The 23,453-nt window shown below is 37.8% G+C and overlaps 1 protein-coding gene across 6 annotated transcripts in view; it reads right to left on the bottom strand.

The window, feature by feature from the left end:
• The window catches only part of SPATS2L (spermatogenesis associated serine rich 2 like), a 168,842-nt gene that overhangs the window by 37,376 nt on the left and 108,013 nt on the right, over positions 1 to 23,453 (bottom strand). For all 6 annotated transcript variants that reach the window (XM_027124749.1, XM_027124744.1, XM_027124736.1 and 3 more), the window contains 3 exons: positions 22,105 to 22,213; positions 18,820 to 18,869; positions 15,878 to 16,124 (listed from right to left, as the gene is read on the bottom strand). In XM_027124749.1, coding sequence (XP_026980550.1) covers positions 15,878 to 16,124; positions 18,820 to 18,869; positions 22,105 to 22,213 — 406 coding nt within the window. The remainder of the gene's footprint in view (positions 1 to 15,877; positions 16,125 to 18,819; positions 18,870 to 22,104; positions 22,214 to 23,453) is intronic.

The following is a 23,453-nucleotide window of genomic DNA, read 5'->3' on the forward strand; positions in this document are numbered from 1 at the left end:
GGGGCTGTGCCCCATGGCATGTGGGATCTTAGTTCCCTGACCAGGGATTGAAGCCGCGGCCCCCTGCAGTGGAAGTGTGCAGTCTTAACCACTGGACCATCAGGGAAGTCTCGAAAAACTAATTTGTTGATGAATCTATAAATGTTTTGTTAAAAGTAATTAAGTATAGGCTGGTTCCACCTCACTCCCTCTCTAAATCATAGCTGAGATTCAGGCCTGATGAAATTTTATAAATTGAGAATCTAAAATACAGCTCATTGTACATAGTATAGTAAATTACTGTTATTCTTGAAAATAAGGGGATTTCTATTATAGCCTAGTGGAAATAAAGACCTTAGAACAGAGGAAAATATTATTCTGTTGAATGCAAAAGCATTTTAAATGGAGGACAAGCATGCAAATGAGCTTGGGCTCATTAACCTAGAGCTGAAAATTTTTGTTTGTGTATCACAGAACTGATATGTGGGCTATTGGCTCATCATCCATCCAAGAACTATTTATTGGGAAATTTGAGTAGTCGTATCTTTTTAGGTCCTGAAAAGCTGTCTCATTAGTGAGGTCATTGAATGCTGGAAAGATCTGAATTCTCAAAGACTACTTGGATATATTTGCACACTGGCTGTACAGATCTGTCTCCAAATAAGTAAAACTCTAGGACTCTTTCAGATGAAAACTGGTGGAGAGTTATAGAACCATAATAGAAGTAGGTTCATCCTGACCACAAATCCAGATATTTCTAGCAACAGAATAACAAGAGTTCTTTCCTGGATACAGTGATTTTCCTCTAACATTATGGGCTAGAAGTACCATCAGTTTTCTACCTTTCTGGAATCCACTTGTAAACTCCAATAGACTATAGTTGACTTGGAGTTGTTTCATATCACTGTCCATTAAGGTAGCCATTAGCCACATGTGGCTATTGAACACTCGAAATATGGCTTGTCTGAATCAAGTTGGCTGTAAGTGTAAATTACACACTGAAATTTGAGGACTCAATACAAAAAAAGAAGAGTTAAAAATATTCCTTTGGGGCTTCCCTGCTGGCGCAGTGGTTGAGAATCTGCCTGCTAATGCAGGGGACACGGGTTCGAGCCCTGGTCTGGGAGGATCCCACATGCCACGGAGCAACTAGGCCCATGAGCCACAATTACTGAGCCTGCGCATCTGGAGCCTGTGCTCCGCAACGAGAGGCCGCGATAGTGAGAGGCCCGCGCACCGCGATGAAGAGTGGCCCCCGCTTGCCACAACTAGAGAAAGCCCTCGCACAGAAACGAAAACCCAACACAGCAAAAATAAATAAATTAATTAATAAACTCCTACCCCCAACATCTTCTTTAAAAAAAAAAATATATATATATTCCTTTGATAATTAAAAAAATATTGATCACATGTCAAAATGATTTTGGGTATGTTGTTAGATAAGATATATTACTCAATTTGATTCACCAGCTTCTTTTTACTTTTTTAATGTGTCTACTAGAAAATTTTAAATTACATCTATAGCTCACATTACATTTCTATTGAAAAGCACTAATATATGCCAAAAGAAGCACAAGATTGTTGGTCTCTCTAGACTAAGAGAGTATTGATTTTAGTGCAAACTTAAAATATCCTCTGCAATTTCTACATGAGAAAAGTAGAAACAGTGATGTATTATCTTGTTCATCATTACATGCTTGGTGCCTTGTGAGTACATTATGAATACTGAATGGATGCATGAATGATTGAATCAGCATTACTTTGGTACTGTGCTTGCCTGGGGCCTTTCCAATTACAGGGAGCCTAATTTGATGTGAGTCTCTGGTTGTGTCTTTATCCTACAGTCATCAAATACTTGAACCAAAGTAGCTACATCTTGGAAAGAAAAGTTCTCTCTGGAAACACCCAATCTGCCCAGATTTCAATAAAAATTATATACATTTTAATTTAATCCTTGTCCATGTATTTAAAAAATTGCTCCTAGAAGCTTATGTGTTTCTGAATCTATTACCTAAGCCTTCCTTTTATTAAAAATACTTATCAGAAAAAAAAAAATACTTATCAGATCCCAATATCTACATAACTTCTTGAGTATGGTTCTGGTTTCTGATTCAATTTAACCCAACAGACCTGTGCCCACTCACTATGCGCTTGCCTTGGCTAATTCACAGGAGTTAAATGGGACATAGTCTCTCTGCCCTTAACGACTAGTATATAAAATTGAAAAAGTAATATAAGACTCCAGCATGATAAATCTGAGTTGACCTTTCCCCACTGTACTGTCCTGGCACCTTTGTTGAAAATCAATTGACTGTATATATGGTATTCTATTTCTGAACTCTATTCTATTCCACTGATCTAACTGTTTCTCCTCACCCCGATACCACACTACCTTATTTACTAATTACTATATAATGAGTCTTAATATCAGGTAATGAATGTCCTCCAACTTTGCTCTTCTTTTTCAAGACTGTTTCAAGATCTTAGGCCCTTTGCATTTCAATATGTGTATTTCTACAAAAAAAGTCTGATGAGATTTTGACTGGTTTGCCTTGAATCTATAAATCAATTTAGAGATAACTGGTTTCTTAACAATCTTGCATCTTTTGATCACTGAACATGATATATCTTCCCATTTTTTTAGGTTTTCTTTAATTTGTCTCAGCATTGTTTTATAGTTTTTAGTGTCTTGTGCATCTTTAGTTAAATTTATTCCTAGGTATTTTAGATGACATGCAAAATGTCACTGTATATAATTTTTTTAAAATTTCATTTCCCAACTGCTGGTTGCTAGAATACAAAAACACAAATTAACTTTTTATATATTTAAGCTTGTACCTAAAACACCTTGCTACTTTCCTTATTAGTTTTTTGTTTTGTTTTGTTTTGTAGCTTTCTTAAAATTTTCTACATGGGCAATAATGACATCTGTAAATGAAGTTTAATTTCTTCCTTTCCAATGTTTCCTTGTCTTATTGGACTAGTTAGGAATCCTAGTACAATGTAGAATAATCATCCTTGCATTGTTCCTGATCTTAGGAAAACTACATTCAATATTTTATTATCAAGTATTATATTAGCTGTATAGTATATTTTTCATATGTTTATCGGTAAATTCTCTTATATTCTGGTAGTTTTTATTTTGTCAAGTGATTTGAGATGATCATGCTGTTGTTTTCTTTGATTTTGTTAATGCAGTAAATTACACTGATTGGTTTTTAAATGCTAAATTAATGTTGCATTCCTGGAAAAAAGTACCCTGGTCATGGTGTATTATCTTGGGTTTAAATATTGCTTCCTTCAGTTTGCTAATATTTTGTTGAGGATTTTGCTCTTTTACTCATGAGCAATATGGTTCCTAAATTTTTCTTGTAATGATTTTTGTCAGGTTTTGATAAGGTTATGCTGGTCTCATTAAAAGAGTTGAAAAGTGCTCCCTTCCTTCTATTTCTAAACTATTTCAGAAAATAAAAATATGTTTAAGATTGCTATTATTTCTTTCTAAAATGTTTTTAAGAGTTCACTGGTGAAGCAATCTGGGCCTGGAATTTTAATTACCAATTGCTTTGATAGGTTTCGGGCTATTCAAATGTTCTATTTCTTACGTACATTTTAGTAATTCGTATTTTTTAAGAAATTTGTCCATTTCACCTTTTGGCATAAAGTTGCTTATAATATCCTGTTTGTTGTTAGTCTTTAAATGAACGAGGGGTCAGGGTCAATTTCATTACCGATATTGGTAATTGGGTTATTGTATTTTCATTATGATGTAGTTCAAAATATTTTCTAGTATCTCTTGTGAATTTTTTTCTTTGACCAATGGATTATTTATTTATTTTTATTTATTTATTTTGGCCGCACCATGTAGCTTGCGGGATCTTAGTTGCCTGACCAGGGATTGAACCTGGACCCTCAGCAATGAAAGCAGGAGTCCTAAGCAATGGACTGCCAGGGAATTCCTGACCAATGAATTATTTAGAAGGCTGATTAACTTCTGAATTTTTGGAAATTTTCTAGATATCTTATTGCTATTAATTGTTAATTTACTTCTATTTTTGGTCAAAGAGCATACTCTAAAGATTTCAAAACTTAACTTTTGTTTTGAAACTTATTTTATGGTCCAGTGATTGGTCTATTTTGGTGAAAATGCCATGTGCTCTTGAAGTTGTTGGGTGCAGTGTACTACAAATGTCAATTAGGTCAAGTTGGTTGATAATATTGTTCAAATCTTTTACACTGTTACTGATTTTTAATATACTTGCTCTATCAGTTGCTAAGGAAATGGTGATAAAACCCATAACTATTGTGGATTTGTCTCTTTCTTTAGTTCTATCAATTGCTGCTTCATGGGTCTGGAAGCTTTGTTGTTAGGTGCATGTAAAGTTAGGGTTGTTATGTCTTCTTAAGGAATTGATCAATTTATTATTATGAAAAGATCCTAATTATATCTGGTAATATTGCTTGTATTGAAATCTTCTTTGGTGTTAATATAGCCTCACCAACTTTATTATGCTTACCTTTTGGATAGTATATCTTTTCCTTTCTCCTTTAACTTTAGGCCTGTCTCTCTTTCTATGTAAAGTGCATCTCTTGTAATCAGCATATAGTTGGGTCTTGCTATTTTATCCAGGCTGTCAATCTCTGCTTTTCAATTCGAATTTTTAGTCCATCTCCATTTAATGTAATTTTTGATATTATTGGGTTATGTTTACCATTTTGAGTTGTGTCTACTCTTTATCTCTTTGATCTTTTTCCTGACTTCTTTTAGGTGAATTTGTTTTCAAGTAATAGTTTTATCTTTTTTTGTGATACCTCTTCATTCTTTGTCTTTAGAGACTGTTCCAAGGATTACAGTATGTGTCATTAATTTATTACAGTGTCCTTTGAATCAATATTATACTGCCTCATGTATAAGGTAACAACCATACAATAGTATAATTCCACTTACCCACTCCTGTCAATTGTATATTTATAGTCATATATTTTACCTCTACATTTGTTGTAAACCTCACAATACATTGTTATTGTTTTTGCTTTACACAGTCAATTGTTTTTTTAAAAATATAAGAGAAAAAAAACCTTTTCTTTTTATCCATATATTTACCATTTTCAGTATTTTTCATTTCTTCCAGCAGATCCAAATTTCAATCTGGTATCATTTACTTTCAGCCTAAAGAATATCTTTCAGCTTGTTTTGTAGTGCAAGTCTGCTGGTGATGAATTCTTTCAGCTTTTGTTTATCTGAAATTATCTTAGCTTTACCGTCCTTTCTGAAGGATATTTTCACTAGATATAAAATTCCGTATTGGCAGTTATTCCCATTACATTACAGATTTCATTCTAGAGCTTTCTGGCCCATATTGTTTCTGATGAGAAGTCAACCTTTATTCTTTTTGTTGTTTCCCATTTGCAATGTGTGTTTTTTTCCCCTGGCTGCTTTTAAGATTTTTGTCTTCACTTTTGACTTTCAGCAGTTTGACTATGATATGCTTTGGTGTGATTTTTCTATCATTTACTCTGCTTGGATTTTGCTGAGCTTTTTGGATATGTGGGTGGTTGTTTCATGCTGAGTTTGTAAAAACTGTGGCCATTGTTTCTTCATAAGCGCCCTCCCTCCATTCTCTTCTTTTTCTCTTCTGAGATTCCTATTGCATATCTGTGAGACTGCTTGATACTGCCCCTTAAGTCACCGAGGCTCTGCTTTTTGTTGCTGTTTTGTTTTTTCTTTTAATATTTTTCTCTGTTCTTCAGTTTGTTTATTTTTGTTTTTAATTAATTAATCTTAGTTCCCCGACCAGGGATCGAACCCATGCCCCATGCAGTGGAAGCGTGGAGTCTTAACCACTGGTCCCTGTTCTTCAGTTTGGATGATTTCTTCTGACCTGTCTTCAAGTTCACTGATCCTTTAGTCTTTATTGTCCAAACTGCTGCCAAAGGCATCTGATGACTTTCAAAAAAATTCAGTTATTGTACTTTTTAGTTCTAGGATTTCCATTTTATTCTTTTTATCTCTCCTAAAATTCTCCTCTCTTCACCTTTTTTTGGTAAAATTTTAAAATCCTTATTTATAATCCTTATCTGCTGATTCCAACATCTGGGTTGTCTATGGGTCTGCTTCTAATGACTAATCTTTTCCTTTACTATAGGTCACATTTTCTTCTTCCCATGTCTAGTAATTTTTTAAACTGGATACTGAATACTGTGAATGACACATTGAGAAACACTGGATTTTGTTATTTTCCTCTAAAGAGTTTTGTATTTTGTTCTAATAAGTCATTAAAATACCAGCATATCACTCTCTGCTCCCCCCACCCTGCCTTTTGCCTTGAAGGCAAATGTTAGGCATCTTATAAAACAAGCTGGACTGGAAGTAGGTAAGGGGATAGTAGACTGTTCTTTAAAATACCTTTATTTAATTACCCTGTTTTATATTTCTTTTCTTAAGTTTGCCCCCCATCCTATCTGCTGACTCCAAATGCAGAGTTTCCCCATTTTCTGACAGGCAGTCAGCCTCCTCCCTCCCAAAGCTCTCTCCCTCTGAATTCTATGCTGCAGTTTCCCATACTCTGCTTCATCAGTCAATCCTCTTCCACCTACTTTCCTTCCTCTAGAAATTGAGGCCCTCTTTTCCCTTTTCTTCATTATTGTGGATTTCTATATTTAAAAATCCTTTACTATAATTCAGTGGGGTTTATGATGAAGAAGATATAAATTTATGCCTTTCTTTTTCTTAAAAAATTCTTGATATGCTTTGCCAAATTATTTTCCAGTCACTTGGACCCACTGACATTCAGCTGTAATGCATGCAATTGTTCTCACACTTAACTCTTGCCAATACTGAGAACTATCAATTTTCCAGTTACTAAATCTCTGTATCAACTTACATATTGGACTTGTCCTTGACTTAATTTATTTTACAGAGCAAAACATGAACTGTGGTGGTTGTTTTTTGTTAACAGCACCAGAGAAAACAAATCTTCCTTTTGGGAGAAATATGTGAACTTAGATTCAAAGATTTTCATAATATATGTACAGCCATGTATGTGTTCAGATTTGAAAGTTTCTGAAAACTCCTTTTTCTCTTTAGCTTTTACTTTTTAGTGAAAGCCTCATGTACTTAAAAGTAGACTGAAGGAAGTATACGCAGAATTCAAATCTAAATTTAAAGGATGTCTTAAATACAGAGTAGTTCTAAAACAATTATTTTAACCCATTGAGTTTAGATGATTTCATAGTCTCCTATACAAATGTAATTTCAGTAAATCACATCATTTGATGACAATTAACTTAGTATTGTAAAGTAGTTCTATCTAGAAAAAACCGATAAACAAAAAATAATTTTGTTGTTATAAAATAATGCCTAAAATTGCTAATATCTGTGTTACTTAAAGCATTACCATTCTCTTAAAAGTATCAATACTTAAGTGAATTCAATAGTGTTTTATAATAACCAATAATAAAGTAATTGGTAGTTCTTTAATCATTGATCTTAGTGTTCTTAAGTACTCACAAAAGAAAAAATGTAAATGGAAATTAAACGTCTCAAAAATGTTCCATCTTTCTACTAATCGGTTTTACAAATAAAAACAATGAGATTAGTGCAATCTTTCTGGACAGCAATATATTAAGCACTTAAAAAATATCCATACCCTTTGAGCCCAATAATTCCACTTCTAAGAAAATATGCCAAGGAAATAATCATGATTGTTCATAAAGATTTATATACAAGAAATGTTTGCTATAGCATTGCTTATAATAGCAAACAAATGGAAACAATGCACATGGACAACAGTTTGGGAATAATTAAAATAAACATGGCAAATTGCAGCCATTAAGGTCATGTTTTTAAAGAACATACAATGATGAGGTAATGTTTGTAATGTCATGTTAAGTAAAAAGCAGAATATAAAAGTTCACCTGCTACGTAATATTTGTAAAAACAACCCCTATACATCTGTGCATTTAAAACATTCTGAAATTAAATTTTACGGTGTTTTTTTCTGAGAGGTAGGATATTTTTCCCCTTAAACCTTACTGCATTTTTCATATCTCTCCAATTAATCTAAATGCCTTTTAAAAACCAGAAATACAAAATCCATAATTATCTTTAAAAAGCAGCACAGAAACTTAACCTTTTTAATGAACCTACACTTATCCACATATTTTATAATTAATAATTCAAAACAACCAGGAAAAAGGCTTGTTTGAGTTTCTATCACGTGCAGTTATTGTTCTAGACGCCAAAAACACAACAGTGGTAAAAGACATTTGTGGTTCCCATCTTTATAGAACTTGCAGTCTCATAGGAAGACATAAATCAAACCACCACACAAACAAATGTAGAATTACAGCTGTGTTAAGTGTTATGAAAGAAAAGTACACAGTATATGAAATCCTCAATTGGAGTATTTGACTTAGGGATATCAAGAATGAATTCTCCATGGAAGTAACAACTAAGCTCACCTGAAATTACATGAAAAACTAATCAGATGAGGAGGGCATTCCAGGCAAAGACAGTATTTGAGGCAGTTATCAAGTTATTGTCTCTCAACTCCAAATCCACTCTTCTTTGCCCTACTTTGTGATACTGGAGCTGGACGCTGTAAACAATTCTGTTTTGCCAACTGGCAGAACGTTAGCTTTGTCGGTAGAGGGCAACAAAGGGGTCGCACAAGGCGATGAAGACAGAAATACACTTCCCGTCTAGGTTCTGGTCCTTCATTATTATTATTATTCACCACAGGAGCCAGCAGCCATGCAGAGGAGCTCCAGCTGCACTCTCATGCCATGTTCTCTGGCTCCCCAGCCCTGATAGTGGCTTTGAGCAGTTCCAGTCTATCTACACCCTATGGCAATGGTGGGCTTCTTCTACAGAACAGCTTGGGCCAGGCCCTATGCCAAGATTTCTTGCCACCACGAGGCGGCATGCATGTTCCTCTGGGTAGCCACACACCTTGTTTGATGAGGTCAGTCTCAGTTTTAGACTGGGGGACTCTCCCAGTCCTAGTTCCTTTATTGTCCAGTCTTCCTGGAGATAGTAACTGCTCTCTTGACACGTCTAGACCCCTGAGACTCCTTACTTACCCCTTTTAGTAGTTAGCCACCTCCTACAGTTTTAGTTAGCAGTTCTTCCTATTACATTCCTCCCATCCAAATAACTGGTGTGGCTTCTGTCTCCTGACTTGAACCTGACTGTTATACACGGCCAGTACGTGGGACTAAGAGGACACCAGTACGGCTGAAGCAGAGAACAAGAATGGACATGCTGTGCGTTGAGGCAGGAACAGGACACAGGGGCCAGAATATGCTGGGCTTGCAGGCGAGGGTAAGACTTTTGGCCTTTATCTTAAGAGTTCAAATGTGTGTCATCTGAAAAGATTACAGGATAGAGAATGATTTAGAGGGGAACAGAGTGAATGCCATGAGATGAATGAGTGGACATTTAGAGCAGCAGAGGCAAGAAAGGATGGTTTTGATGGGAAGGTAGAGGTAGAGACAGTGAGAAATGGATGGATTCCAGGAATATTTGAAAAGGAGAATCAACAGAACTTGGTGATGAGGAAGATGTCATGACTGATGCCTGGATTTCTGGCTTGCAGAATGGATGGACAGTACACTAAGATCAGGAACAATAAAAGAAAGCTAAGGCTGGGAAGGGAGATCAGGAGTTTGTTATGAGCATGTTGTTAAAGTGCTTTGAAATCTCAAAGTGAAAATGTCAAGTAAGAGTCTGAGTTCAGAGAGTAGCCTCGACTGGGATGATGAGTTTGTGAGCCAGTGTACATAATTAAGGCTAGGGTATGGCTGAAATGATCTACAAAAAGAGTATAGCTCTATATGAGAAAGGATTTGGAACTAACCCAGCCTTGATGAGACTCAGCAATTAACAGCCAGTAAGAGAAGAGGTAAACTTGGTGGGAGCAATTTCCTTGGACTAATGGGGCTGTAAGCCATAGGATAGGTTGATAAGTGAGAGAGAGGTAAAGGAATGGAGACCGTGAGTAAAGACAACTCTTTTAAGATGTTACAGAATAACGGTCCAGTGATGAAGCCCCAAGAAAAGTCTTCACATTACAATTATTGTGCACCTTAATTTGCATTTTTCATCATTCTTCTATCTCTACATGACAGGCTAATTAACAGAAATTCAGAGGAACCAATAACTTTGGAACAGAGACCAAAACAGGTTTATTCAGAAGACATAATGTCAGTCAGTTCTGCCTTTTCGTAACTTCTTTATCGAATACAGATAGACTTTATTATTTCATTCATGTTCTATAAGACTTGATCAGCTCAGAGGGCATAAAAGCTGGAAACTTTCTAATTGGAAGCCAATCTTTTAGTTTAATTTACATTGTCTTTACAAGGTCTCATACGTCATTAATACTTTTACAGGTTTATTTACATTAAAAGATAATAGATAACAAAGTCGCTGGATTAATAAGCTGTCAATGACACAAGGTAGGCATGTTAACTTGATCTGTTTTGCAGACTTATTTCTCTGAAAAACAGGCTTAATTCTCATAGCATTTTGATAGAACCATTTAGATCTTTGTTCAAAATTAAGAAAAAAAAGGGAAGGCCTTTTATTCTTCGCAAGGAGTGCATTCCATTTAATTAAGTCTATTTTTAACTGAAAACTGCCGTAACAAGGTCTGAGTGGGAAGTTACGAAGGTACCAGCTATTCAGAGATGAGTAGGTTTGTGGTTTTGCTGTAAGGATGTAGCAAAAGTAGTTTTCAAATGAGAAAGAGAAGGGAGAGGGCTCTGGATTTCGCTGTACCCAGGTAACAGAAAAACAACCGAGGGGTTTTCATATCCTGTGTCCTCACGTCGATACATCCTATGTCTGTCTCCATCTCTTTCTGCTTTATCACACACACAGAAAGAAAGCAGAGGCCTAAGCCACTGAAAACACAATGTAAGGCCACCCCTAATACTACCTGAACAGTTCAGACACAGTGCTGCTGGAAGCAGATGTTGAGACTGAACAACGCACAACTACAAACAAGAGTTAACACCAAGGATCTGATGCCAAAATAATAGAGTGAGAATAATGATAAATGTGCTCTAAGATATAAGCTTTAAAACGCCTGTTCACATGACAGTACTTAATGTCAGCTATATATACGAATAAAGTACTATATCTTTAATTAAAAACCGATGGTTATAACTCTACAAGGGCTTCACCTAAAATAATCCTTAATTAAAGTTTAAATAAAACATTGGCTGTTCAGACCAAGATAGCTTGATGTGACAGAATGTGAACAGGGGCATCCTCAGCCTCAATGTCTCAGCATCCACATCTCCTCTTCATTCACTCATGTCACGTATGGCCTTATCTGAGGTTGCTACCCACACTTCCCTTCCTGCCCCAGTCTCTCTCCTACTTGCTGGCTTCACAACATTTACTATAATCTATAATCATTCAGCTGTATTCTGCTTTACTAGGCATCTCTCCAAGAGGGCAAAACCTTTTTAATTTTGTTTACTTCTTCTAGAAGAATTCCTGGCGCATGTTAGATGCTTAAAACATTTCCTGGATAGATAAAGAAATGATTTGAGGGTTTACTTTGTGCCAGATGCTGTGCTGATCACTTTATATATCTCATTTACCGCTCACCACAATCTTGTAAAGTAGAATATTTTGCAAGTGAAGATAAAAACACAGAGCGGTTAGCTTGTCCAGGGTCACACACCTAGTAAGTGACAAGGCCAATATTTGAATCCAAACATGTTTAATGCTAAAGCCCTGGTTCTTAGCTATGATATTATGTTGCTTCCATCTGAGAGCTGGCACGGCTGAAATCCTGGAATATACACGTTTGGCTTTTCTATTAAAGTTCTCAGCAAGCTGCTTTCTTCTTGTTGATCTTTTCTAATCCTCTGGTCCAATATAGGGTTTAGAAAAGCAGGGGAAATAATCTTGTAGCTAGGGCCAACAACAGCATTAAAAAATCTTCCTGGAAATCCTATAGGGAACCTCACACCATAAAAATATTGTAAAACAGTCTGTTGTTGTTGTTGCTTTTTAATAAGAAGCACAAATGAAGGACAAGCAGCCAACATTCTAAAACAACAGGACCCTTTCTCTCACATTTGGTTCAGTTCACCTAGAGAATGAGAAAGCAGTTCTGTGCCAGAGGCATGCCAAACACAGAATCTGCACTGCAAAGGTAAAACGATGGAGCTGCTCCTGTCCTCCGATACAGGGCAGACTGCGAAGTCTGGTTTGTGGAGGTCAGTGAACACTGCATGGGGCCTTCTGTTCGAGACAAGTAACAGGTAACAGAAGAGCTGGCTTCCCAGGATGCTTGACAAGATGAGAGGATATAAAGGAAGCCTGCTGGGAAGAGAAGCTGAAGACAAGGAAAGCCCCGCCCCCAAGTTTATCTCAATGGAGCCAGTTGGTGGCCCATAATCCTGCTCCTTTCCTATTGGATGGGAATTGTGTCCAGAGGGAGAAAGACAACACAGGAATCTGAATTCCTGTTCTGGCCCCTACGGCGATAAGCGCCTATACATTTCAGCAATCTGAGCCCTAAGAAAAGTAGTGCAGGAGCAACATTTAAGATAACTGAACCCTAAGGGTATAATGTGCTTTAGTCATTTAGATGGAGCCTTAGAAATAAAAGTGATCCTTGGCATTACATTTGGTAAAACTAAATCTTGATCTACTCCTTGTCTGAGTTTGTACTTGGACGCAGATGATCTTGATCGGATTATGTAAAAGATCTAATTTGAGCTGTTATTAAAAATTCTGAAATACAGAAAAAACTACTCCAAGGCTTAAAAAAGTAATTTTGTACCAAGTTTAAATCAAACTCCCCAACTTCAAAGCTATATGCTGACATGCAGTGTTGTCCCACTCGACAGTACTATATTTACAGCCTGAAATGATGATGCTTTGGGTGGTTATGTTTCATGTGGGAAGTCACACTAACACCCTGGAACCACCTGCATATATCTTAAAGTTAACTTTTCTCCTACCAGAAAATGATCCTTTTAAAACTTTTAAAAAGAGAGATCTTGAATGTCAAGGTGTTATAAAAAGATAAAACATGCATTCCACATGTTCACAGCCTGCTGCCCAGCTGGGCATTCAGAACAGGCTTTCCTGAGGCAGTTTCATTATTGGAAAGCTTGATAAATGCTCCACCACTAGCAGACTGGAGATTTCTTTTATGCTCATACTTCGAACTCACTCAAGTACAGAATACCATTATCTAGCTTTGTTATGATTACTTTTTCCTAATTTTTCAATTATGCATCTTTTGGGAGTAAGGGAGCCTGTGGTTTTAGCAATAACTCTCTAACATATGCATAAAATTGCATCCATTTGAGTCAGGCTTTTGCTAACCAAAGAGAGTTACCCCCGGGTGTGGGTCTTCTCAGTTTCTCGACCCAAGGGCCTTGGTTTCCTCAGCTATAAAGTGAGGGGAGTAAGGAATTGTTCCATCCTTTTCAGTTCCAAAGGTCTACTCAAAATGGGGTGTGGAATGCCCAAGACCCAACACTCATCTGTGAACTATCTAGCAGAGGTCTCAGGATTTCTGATAGACTGAATAAGCATTTCAGAGTCATTTGACAGTTTTGGCATCAACTTCCCGATGAACCTTCATTATCTTTGGGAAGGAAAACTTAACTAGTTATAAACTCATTTTAAAATTTATGATCACAATAAGTGAGCTGCTGATGAATGGTCAACCAGGAGGATTCCCTTCCTTTTGCAAAAACATCTAATAACCTTCTATTATCATCATTTTATTCTTTAACAGAAAAATTTACATGAGTGATAGATTTGTATTATTAATTACTAACAAATAATACTGACATACCTCAATGCCTTCATGCTAAGCTTATAAAACCAAAGGGATATTGGGATGGCTCTTTGTGCAATAAAGTATTCTTTGCCAAAAGTTTCATGATAGGGTTCACAAAAGCCCCCTGGTACAGAGAACTCGTCGGATGGGTACTTAACTTTCAAGGTAGCTATCCACCGTGAAGTGAAGCGATTCACTACTGCATTTGCTCTAATGTCATATACTTGATAGAGTTACTGAAATTGCTTTAGGAAGAAGAAATTATAAGTAAATGAACAACTATATGTGCTGCGCTTTTAGTGTATGATTGATATCACAACAGCAACTTGAGTAATTAGCTTTTGAAATAATTGGTGTGAAGGCAAATCACAGGCAAAGTTGGGAATGTGCCACTCGATTATTTAATGTCTTTCTCCTGCCCTGACTATAAATCAAAACATTCTCAAAATTGTAGGCAGAGGAAAAGCTGAATGAAAAGATTACTGGAAAATCCAGATTCTAAATAGAAGTAGGTGATTTTCGTTGTTTGTTTTTAAGAAATCCTTGTGTAGTAAGGATTATCTGAATTATAGCACTATTAATAGTGTTGTTAGGTAATGTGTTTATGGAAGAAAATTAGAGCTTTGTGAACAATTAAAAAACTTCCTAGTGTGTTATTTAATGCTTCCTCATGGTATCCCTGATTCAATACTGGTTACTATGTGATTTTCTGTTTGTACTTGTCTTTTCTGCTAGACTAAACTCTTCTCAGGTAGGGCCCCTGTCTTATTCATCCTTGGTTTATCTTAGGAGGCATTTTGAAAAACAGGGCACTTTTAAAATTTATCTAAATGATTGCGTATGGGTGGGTGTTGGGGGCAGGATGCTAAATGACTCACAATCACAGGAATCCCACACAACGAAGAACTGCCCTGTAACCTGAACTTTCTCACGTCCTCCTAGACACATGACATGTAAACCCAAGTATTTTTTGTACAGTTTTCCTATGGACTTCCAAGGTTTACTTGGATTTCTAGGGTTCAACTACTGTGGAAATTAAGAGAAAATTGGACTCTTTGGTGTTCAGAACTTTACCAAGAGCTTTTCACCATTTGGAAAATCCCGTGGCCAATCACATGGGCAGTCACATTATTTGAGTTGACAATCAGCACTTGTCAGTCTGTATTTGTAGCAGCTGCATTCACAGTGATCCCATGTCTACATAAAAATATACTTATTCAGTTCTTACTTCACATATCACATATAAATAAAGAGTGTTCACGTTACCCAGTTGAGTACTGTCTCCCTTCTTTTAAGTGCAAAGTGATTCATTATAATTGGGTGTGAACATCTGGCCATTTTATTAGGCCTTCTATTTTAGTTGTTCTTGAACTTCTTATGTTTTTATATTATTGACATTTTGTTTCTAGGTAGAGTATATTATCTATGAATTTTATTTTAGTATTTGATATAAAAATGGAGCATCGGGTCAGACAGTATTGAAGACCACTGATCCAGTAGATTCCTGTACAGCTGCCTTATGTTGCAGAAAAGAAATGGGACACTAGAGATGAAATGATGCCCCCAAGGTCATACAGTTGATTAAGTAGCCTTTTGTCAAGTAATGAATGTATAGCTATAGCACAAGTAATTAACATTCCAGATTCTAACACCCTGGGATATATATTCTATCACATAATACAAAATACCAGGAGTTAAAATAACTTGGCCTACCCTTTAATAACATTTCCTTTGGTCACCAATTATCCCTCCCTTATCCCAGCAAAAGTGAAAAATTTCTTTAAACTGGAATTTCCTTTTTCCTGATGATCCCAATACAGACTAGAACTATATTTTTTAGTTAAAAAAACCCTCTGACTTAGTGCAGGGCTAGATTGCACACTTCTTCTCTAGCCTCGTCACCTTCCTCCCCGCCTCCACCATCCTGCGAGAAGACCGCTTGAATCTGTGGACACCATAAAAGAACAATCTTTCCCTTCCACCAACATCAACAGTACCAATGACTGTCCCAGTGGGTCCCTTGGCATCCTTTTCTTCTATGTCTGCCTAAGCAACTTTACGTAAGGATAACTGACCTGTGACCCCACGGAGTGCCTTTGAAGGTTCCTCGAGTATTGAGATCTTTTTCTCACGGGGGGCAAGGGCTGGTTTTTCACTGGCAGAATCAGTGGATGAGCTGTCCTTCTCACAGCCGTTGACGTGGCCATTCTGTATCTCTGGCGGCGGTGGCTGCACGGGCCCTGCTTCGGGCCTCTCTGCCTTGTCTTTAGCATCTTTGTTGCCTTGATGCTGCTTGGACTTGCTTCTTTTTCTCTTATTGTTCTAGAATGAGAAACAAATGAGAAGCTCACATCCTTGAAATAGAAGGTGAACCCCAGAGACCAAAATAAGATATGTTACCCTTTTTTTGTTTTCTGGCTCTTCTAATAGAGTGGGTGAAAACGCCTATGTCTTTATTAACCACCCAAGTTAATGTAAATATCTTCTTTCCTACAATGAGCTGTATAAACTTGTACCTCGTAAGCATAGTAAACAAAAAGTTTTCTTTAAAAGGAAAAAAGCAGCAGGAAATGGCTTCAATAGCTGACACATTACTTGAGCACATTGAGTTGCTACATATCTGAATGGCCATACAATAGAGTCTTGTGATAACTGCCCTGGAAGAACCTGAATTCAGCTATTGTGGTATTGGAGAAGAGGTCTCATTTCTTAAAGAGATGATGGACGGGGGTGGGGGGGTGGGGGCGGGGGGGATCAGGGAGGACACTAAGGTTCTGATCCTCTTGAGGGGAGGAGAGGCAGGGGGAGGCCTGGTACAAAAGAGGCAGGGAAGTCCCTCTGAAAGGAGGAAGTAGAGTCAGATCCCCAAAGTCCAGGTTGGATCTAGGAAAAGGCACCAACCAACCAGGAGATCCCTGGATTGCTGTCACTGTCCGGGAATCATCCCCATGAATACTTAAGCTGGAGTGGACAACGGCTACAAAGGAACGCCGAACCCACGTGGGTCCACCTGGATTCGCACTGTGCACCTGTATCTGGATCTCTCGGCTGCTACCTGAACGGCATTACGAGACTTCAGTTACATTTAGTTCAAAATAACGCAACCCTGCATTCTAGATAATTGAAAACTTTTAGACCTTGGTGCAAGCCTCAGCCAATGAGAACAGACATGGGGCCCATCAGGGCAGACCCTGTCCCGCCTGTTGCATCAGTGTCCCACCAGCTGAACATCAGCCCGGCTTTGTTCTTCAACACATTTGGGAAAAAAAATAAAAAGAAGGGCTTCCCTGGTGGCACAGTGGTTGAGAGTCCGCCTGCCGATGCAGGGGACACAGGTTCGTGCCCCGGTCCGGGAAGATCCCACGTGCCACGGAGTGGCTGGGCCCGTGAGCCATGGCCACTGAGCCTGCGCGTCCGGAGCCTGTGCTCCACAACGGGAGAGCCCACAACAGTGAGAGGCCCGTGTACCGCAAAAAAAATAATAAATAAATTAATTAATTAAATAAAAAGAAACAGTTTTCTCTTGATTCTCCACCCCACTCTCCTTCGTCTCCTTTGAAACCACAATCATGCCCCTGAGTAAGGCCTCCTCCAGGGGAGAGAAATGCACTGACTGGGTGAAGGAAGGCCCAGGGGCACTTATTCCCACACAAGCCCTGCGTCTCCTGGGCTGGGGAGACAGTTTTCCCACTGAACCTCTAAGAGGGAGGCTTAGTAATGAGTTGGGTCTGCAGCTGCTGTCTGCTCTGTTTTTCACATCAGAGAAATTTCATACCCAAACCACATATCTGAAATTCCTCCAGGTAAGTATAAATACTGCCTTTCAATCACCTGCAAATTGTCTTCATCTCACATAGAAGCCTGGGAAGCTATGATTAAAGATAAGCAGAGATTGTCAAAGACGGTGGCATACAAAGATTTAAAAAATTTTTCATAATTCTTCCTATTCTCCATGAAGCTAGGAGGAGAAAAAGGAGGAACGGATCATTCTAGTAATTTCAGTAATCTCGGGATTTTATGAAAGCAATACTGCTTTCTTGTGTTTGTTTAAAACCTGTGCCACAGGCCTGCGATCTTCCCTCAGTGGGAAGGGTATATCCTGGGATTCCCAAAACACAAGGCTTCTCTGGGAATAGTGGGAATGGGTGGGGAAGTTACTTTGAAAAGAGAAGTAGACTTTTTGTGAAAGTCATGAAACAGGTTACAGGCCAAGAACAAGAAGGAAGCTGCGGGCTTCCCTGGTGGCGCAGTGGTTGAGAGTCCGCCTGCCGATGCAGGGGACACGGGTTCGTGCCCCGGTCCGGGAAGATCCCACATGCCGCGGAGCGGCTGGGCCTGTGAGCCATGGCCGCTGAGCCTGCGCGTCCGGAGCCTGTGCTCCGCGGCGGGAGAGGCCACAGCAGTGAGAGGCCCGCGTACTGCAAAAATAAAAAATAAAAAAATAAAGAAGGAAGCTGCACCTCACTGGAGCTAGTGAGGGCTCCAGTGCTCCATGGTCACTCACAAGACCAGAAAGGCACGTTCTGGAGACAGAGGCCAGTGTGTGCGCTGCACACCGCACGTGTGCCCGTGAGTCGAGACTGTGTGACTAGACAAGAAAGCAAAATAACGTGAGAGGGGCAGAGTAAAATCTCCCCTCTGTTCTGTGAAAATATATTTAGGGCTTTTCAAGTATCTTTAAAACACTCCTTAATTTTTTCCTTTGTGCTACAGGATACGTTCAGGCAAGTTAGTGTCTAGAATCCTTTGAATTCTCCAGTTGGGCTCGCCTTAATACTTAAAAAGAAAACTCTGGGATTTCAAAAGCACACCTGGTGGTTAAAAACACTTGAACAGAAAACAAGGGCATTAGTAGGGAGGGTGGCCGGTAATTTAAGAGAGTCGTGAATCTGGAAGCTTCCTGGGTGTACATATTAACATATATGAAAGAAGCACAAAATTGGCAGCCTTGTTAAAATGATAACAACCATGAAGATTCTGATGGAAGCTGCTAATTTACAATCAATATCAATCTTACCTTCTTTTTTCCTGTCATATTCCATTCTTTTAGAACTTGAATTGCACTGCCTAGACAAAGACAAAGAATTTTCAACATTCTTATGCAACATTCTTATGCATATATGTGAATGCATATATATTATGCATTCACATAATAAAGCACCACACAAAATTCATCTTTGTCTTTCCATCTTGGTAGCGATTTTTTTTCCGGCTTTTTCATTTGTTTTGATACATCCTACCTTAATAAAAATGCCAGTTTCATTTTTTATTTCCAGATTTTCATTAAATTCACTGCATGATCTTGGTTTTATCAAAGTATTAAGCCCTACTACATGAAGCTTACTTTGTTTTATCATTATGTTGTCTTAGAGAAAATGAAATAGATCGAGAATTTTCTGATAGCTTCATTGCCATAGGTAGAATTAAAATTGTTCTGTTTGATATATGAATAAAAATACCTCTAATCTTCCAGGCTAAACATGAGATTTTGAATATTATTAACCATGTGAATCCTAACTTTTTGTTTGGCTATTCCTGCTCATTTTCTGCCTCTACTCATTATGTTCACAACCTGCAGGGTGATAAGGACAGACGATCTGATGTTAGCTTTGCTCTCATCACTGTGAATAGGGATGGGATGCAGTCTTTGCAAGGTTCCGCTTTGAAACAAAAGAAGCTCATCAAATAAGTTGAGTCCTAGGTTCTGTCAATGCCATTCACATGCATACGTGGCATTGCTCAGATGCAGAGGAAAAGCCTAACTTGATTAAATTAGAAAACATTTTAAAAGAAATGCTTAACCACTGGTCAGCTACACTATCTTCATGTAGTCTTAGTAAGTTCTTCACTCATTCCAACTGTGCTGGGGGTAATTTCAACAATCAGTTATTGGTAATGAGTAGACCAGTTGTCCTCATTTAAATAGGTGCTTCTAAAAGAGTAGCTCTTACATGTATCCTTTTAACAATTTTAAGCATTCTCATACAGTCTCATTATACTAATAGTTCTCTACAATGAGTGTGTTGGCTAAACAAAGATAAACTTCAGGCGGGTCGTTATAACAAATTTCAAATTAGTACGGTCCCAATTATTGAGTCTACTGTTACTGTTTGATAACCAGAAGGCCATAGTGTTTGGACTAATGTTCAGAAAGCCTAATTATTCCTATCCATTCACAGTTTCCAATTCAATGCCCCTCTTAGGCCTTTTGCGTTACATGTACTTGAAATAATAAGACTGCACTTAAAAGTAAGCTATAATTCAGTCTTTTTATTAACTGGGCTGGTCTTTTTCTAATTTGCCCAGAGAATTAATGTTTCACAGTATTTTCCTTTTGAAGAACTTTAGGAAGTCACTTTCACTAGGCTACTTCGTAAGTCACACCAGTGGCTAATAATCATTAGGGTAGTTCTTACTTATAGCTCAACTTCAGTTTTCCAGATAAAATTAAATTTTAAAAAATGTTAAATACTGTTCTTTTTAATCAGAGGGAGGAGGTGAGTTGCTTACTGCTTTCAACTGCAATATTCAATTATACATCTAATTTGCATATTTTGACATAAATTCTATTTGCAATTTGGACAACAAGCTTTTAGAGGGTAATTCTGAAGAAGAAATAACTATGTTTACAGACAATTTTGAAATTGTTGTCATTAAACTTTAATTATACTGAAACTGCTTGGAGTTCTTTAAGCCGCTTTTAGTGTGCCTCGTAAATGATTCTTAACAATTATTTCTGATTTTCAGTGATTTTTAAACAAGTTTTCTGACTGCTCCCCATCCAAAATGATATGAGGTTTCTCAGCAATCGATGAGTCTTTAAAAATGAGACCTCAATACCGACAAGGTGAAAATGTCAAGAAGGACAAGCATGGTGCTCTATTTAAATATGATCGGATTTGATGACAGTCCATCAGTTACTGAGTATCTGCGCATCTCATCAGGGGTCATTCTGTAATAAAAACTTTCATGATGGAGAACGTCGGGGCCTCAATCCAACTGAGGCTGGGGAGGCATGGGGATAATAACCTTTTTCCTTTCCTAAAGCTTTTTTCCATGTGAGTGATGTTGGCAAGTGAAACCTGAAAAGAGTTTATCTGAGCCAGGATACGCATGTTTCCCCCAATTTTTTCTTGAGATGAATTGCACTAAATGCTGCAAAGGTGGAGTAAAATTACATTCTCTGTATTTGTATCTGGTGAGTAAAGATTCTTGTACACGAAGCAGGAAAAACAGTCAGAAAAGTTATGCACCGTGGGTCTGCTTGCAGGTCTATTTTGAATGATAATCATTTTTAATTCAATTAGGACCCTAAACCCTGACTGCAGATATCAGAATGTGAGTGTGTTGCCTGGTTCCAAGACCTTGCCTGAAATGCAATTGTACTATATGTAGAAACTTAGGAAGATTATTCTACTCCTAGGAAAGTAAGTAAATCAAACCGTCCTTAACAAATAAAGTGTAACTAGGATAAACCTGAGGAATGTGCTGATAGGTCTTCCCTGACCTTTCGGTCAGATTATGTTTAGTTAGTCCATACTGACAAAACAGAAACTAATGCTGGGACAGAAGACATATGATAACTAAGGACAGGTATGAGATCTCTGTTTATAAATGGAACTTTAATTTGAGTAGGAGAGAAGACTTTCCCATAATTTATAGGAAATCTAAAGCAGTAGGTTATCCATTTCTAGAATAAATACATTCCTGAGACTTTAGATTCTATACCGTCACTGGCAATGGGCTGTCCAAAAAAACAATTTTTTTTTAGACAGCAAAAAGTTCTAGAGGTAGATAAGATGAACTGATATTCTGACTAAGTAGGTAATCTCAAAATCATAAACTAAGGATATTAAAGACTAAACCAGTCCTCTCAGGCTACATAAGCATCAAGTTCAAGGATTCCAGTCGTAAGGCCAAGTAGAACTATGCTGGCTGAAGAGTTGAGAAGGCTTCCCAGATCAGGAGTAAAGTACATTATCCTCCATTAACAAGGGCGCCATCAGATAAAGGACGTGTTTAGTAACAAATTGGACAGACTGGTTGACAACGGAATTAGTAGCATTACAATATGTATCCTTTGCAAACTATCTACAGTCTGTCTTTTTTTTTCCCCAATGAGGAAAAAAGAACTCCAAATTCTGCTCTTAATATGTAGATGTGTCTTTAAAACCTAGCATATTTTAATGAAAATTAAAGTATTAGTGAATAATTGGTATTCAATGCATTCAAGGAAAAAAATACAGAATATATGGAATATCTAGTTCTAACGTCTTCGGGTTCAGGGGACGTGTATACTCACCATCCACGAAGGCCTGCACTGCTTTATCTACATTAAAATCAAACTGCTGTAGCACCAGAACTATTTCATTATTGCTTTTGTTGGGAACAACTGATCGAACCGCATAGATCTGCAAAGGAGAGGAAAAGAAAAAGAAAGGTAAACGTTTTGAATATTTTTCAACCATATTAGTCTCTCACTGGATAGAATGATATCTGTTAGAAAGGCCTTGAAAAGCCAACTAATCTACCTTCTTCCCATCAAGCATACTCAAGGCACTTCAGACCACTAAAAATTAATCCTGGTGACCACCTTGATAGCCTCTTTACCTGAATACACATTTCTACAGAGACGTCCTTGTTAGGACTGGAGTAGCACGTGGGAAAAGCCAACTCTAGTTTTGCAACCTACTCCCCCCACCAACCCAGCCCCGAGACTCCAAGGTGTACTTTCAGTGAGTACTTTTCAGTGAGTACACAGATAGTTTTCTGTCTCAGGCTCTCTTCTCCGTGGGCTCAGGGCAGCTCTTTGGAAAATTTACAGAAATAGCCTCATGCCTCAGCTTCTCTGATCTGCACAGTGAGACAGTCATAGTGAGGTTCACAGAAGCGTGGTGTGAAACTCCATTAATTTTTATAGAGATATAGAATGTGGGGCATTGTATTTTTGAAATAGCAATCTTAGCCATAATACGGAAAACGTTCCCCAACACACTTCTGAAAATCAAACATTTAAAACAGTAAACATGTATGACAGCTAAGGACTTCAACAGGTTAAGCTGATATTCAATTTTTAATGACCTATAGGTATTTCTTAATCACATTTTGCACATGTTCTTTCTTTTTGCCTAATAGAATTAATGGACCTTTATCTCACAGAACTTGCAATTACTACAGGACGCTCTATCCACTTCAGCAAACCCTGGCTCCCCCAGCTTTCTATCAAGGGGATTACTGCAGCCACTACTGACAAGTATGAGAGTACTACCTGGTGCCAAGGTGCGTAGCATCCACAATGATGGCCACAAAAGCACTGCACAATCCTTACCTGGTTAGACTGAGTTTTAGAGTTACATGCAATTTACTGTAATCAGATTCATGGACTGTGGATTATATGTGTATGATAACGTGTAATGTGATTCTGTTGCCCAGAACACTCAATTAAGCAGCATAGCCTATTTCCTAATTATGTTAGAAAATAGACAGCCTACTCCATTTCGATGTACATGTAAGAGTATTTAGATTATAATGAGAAAACAGCACAAGATATGGGTTTATAACTTGGAGAGGTTCTGACATTATAGAAAGCTGGCTTTGAATCTTGACATTCAGAAATGCTACATATGTAGGGATTTTCAAGGACTCTAATTA

Source organism: Aethalodelphis obliquidens, unplaced genomic scaffold (assembly GCF_003676395.1).
Source record: "Aethalodelphis obliquidens isolate GAN/ISIS:26980383/991018 unplaced genomic scaffold, ASM367639v1 scaffold2, whole genome shotgun sequence".
In the NCBI taxonomy this organism is placed as follows: Eukaryota; Metazoa; Chordata; class Mammalia; order Artiodactyla; family Delphinidae; genus Aethalodelphis; species Aethalodelphis obliquidens.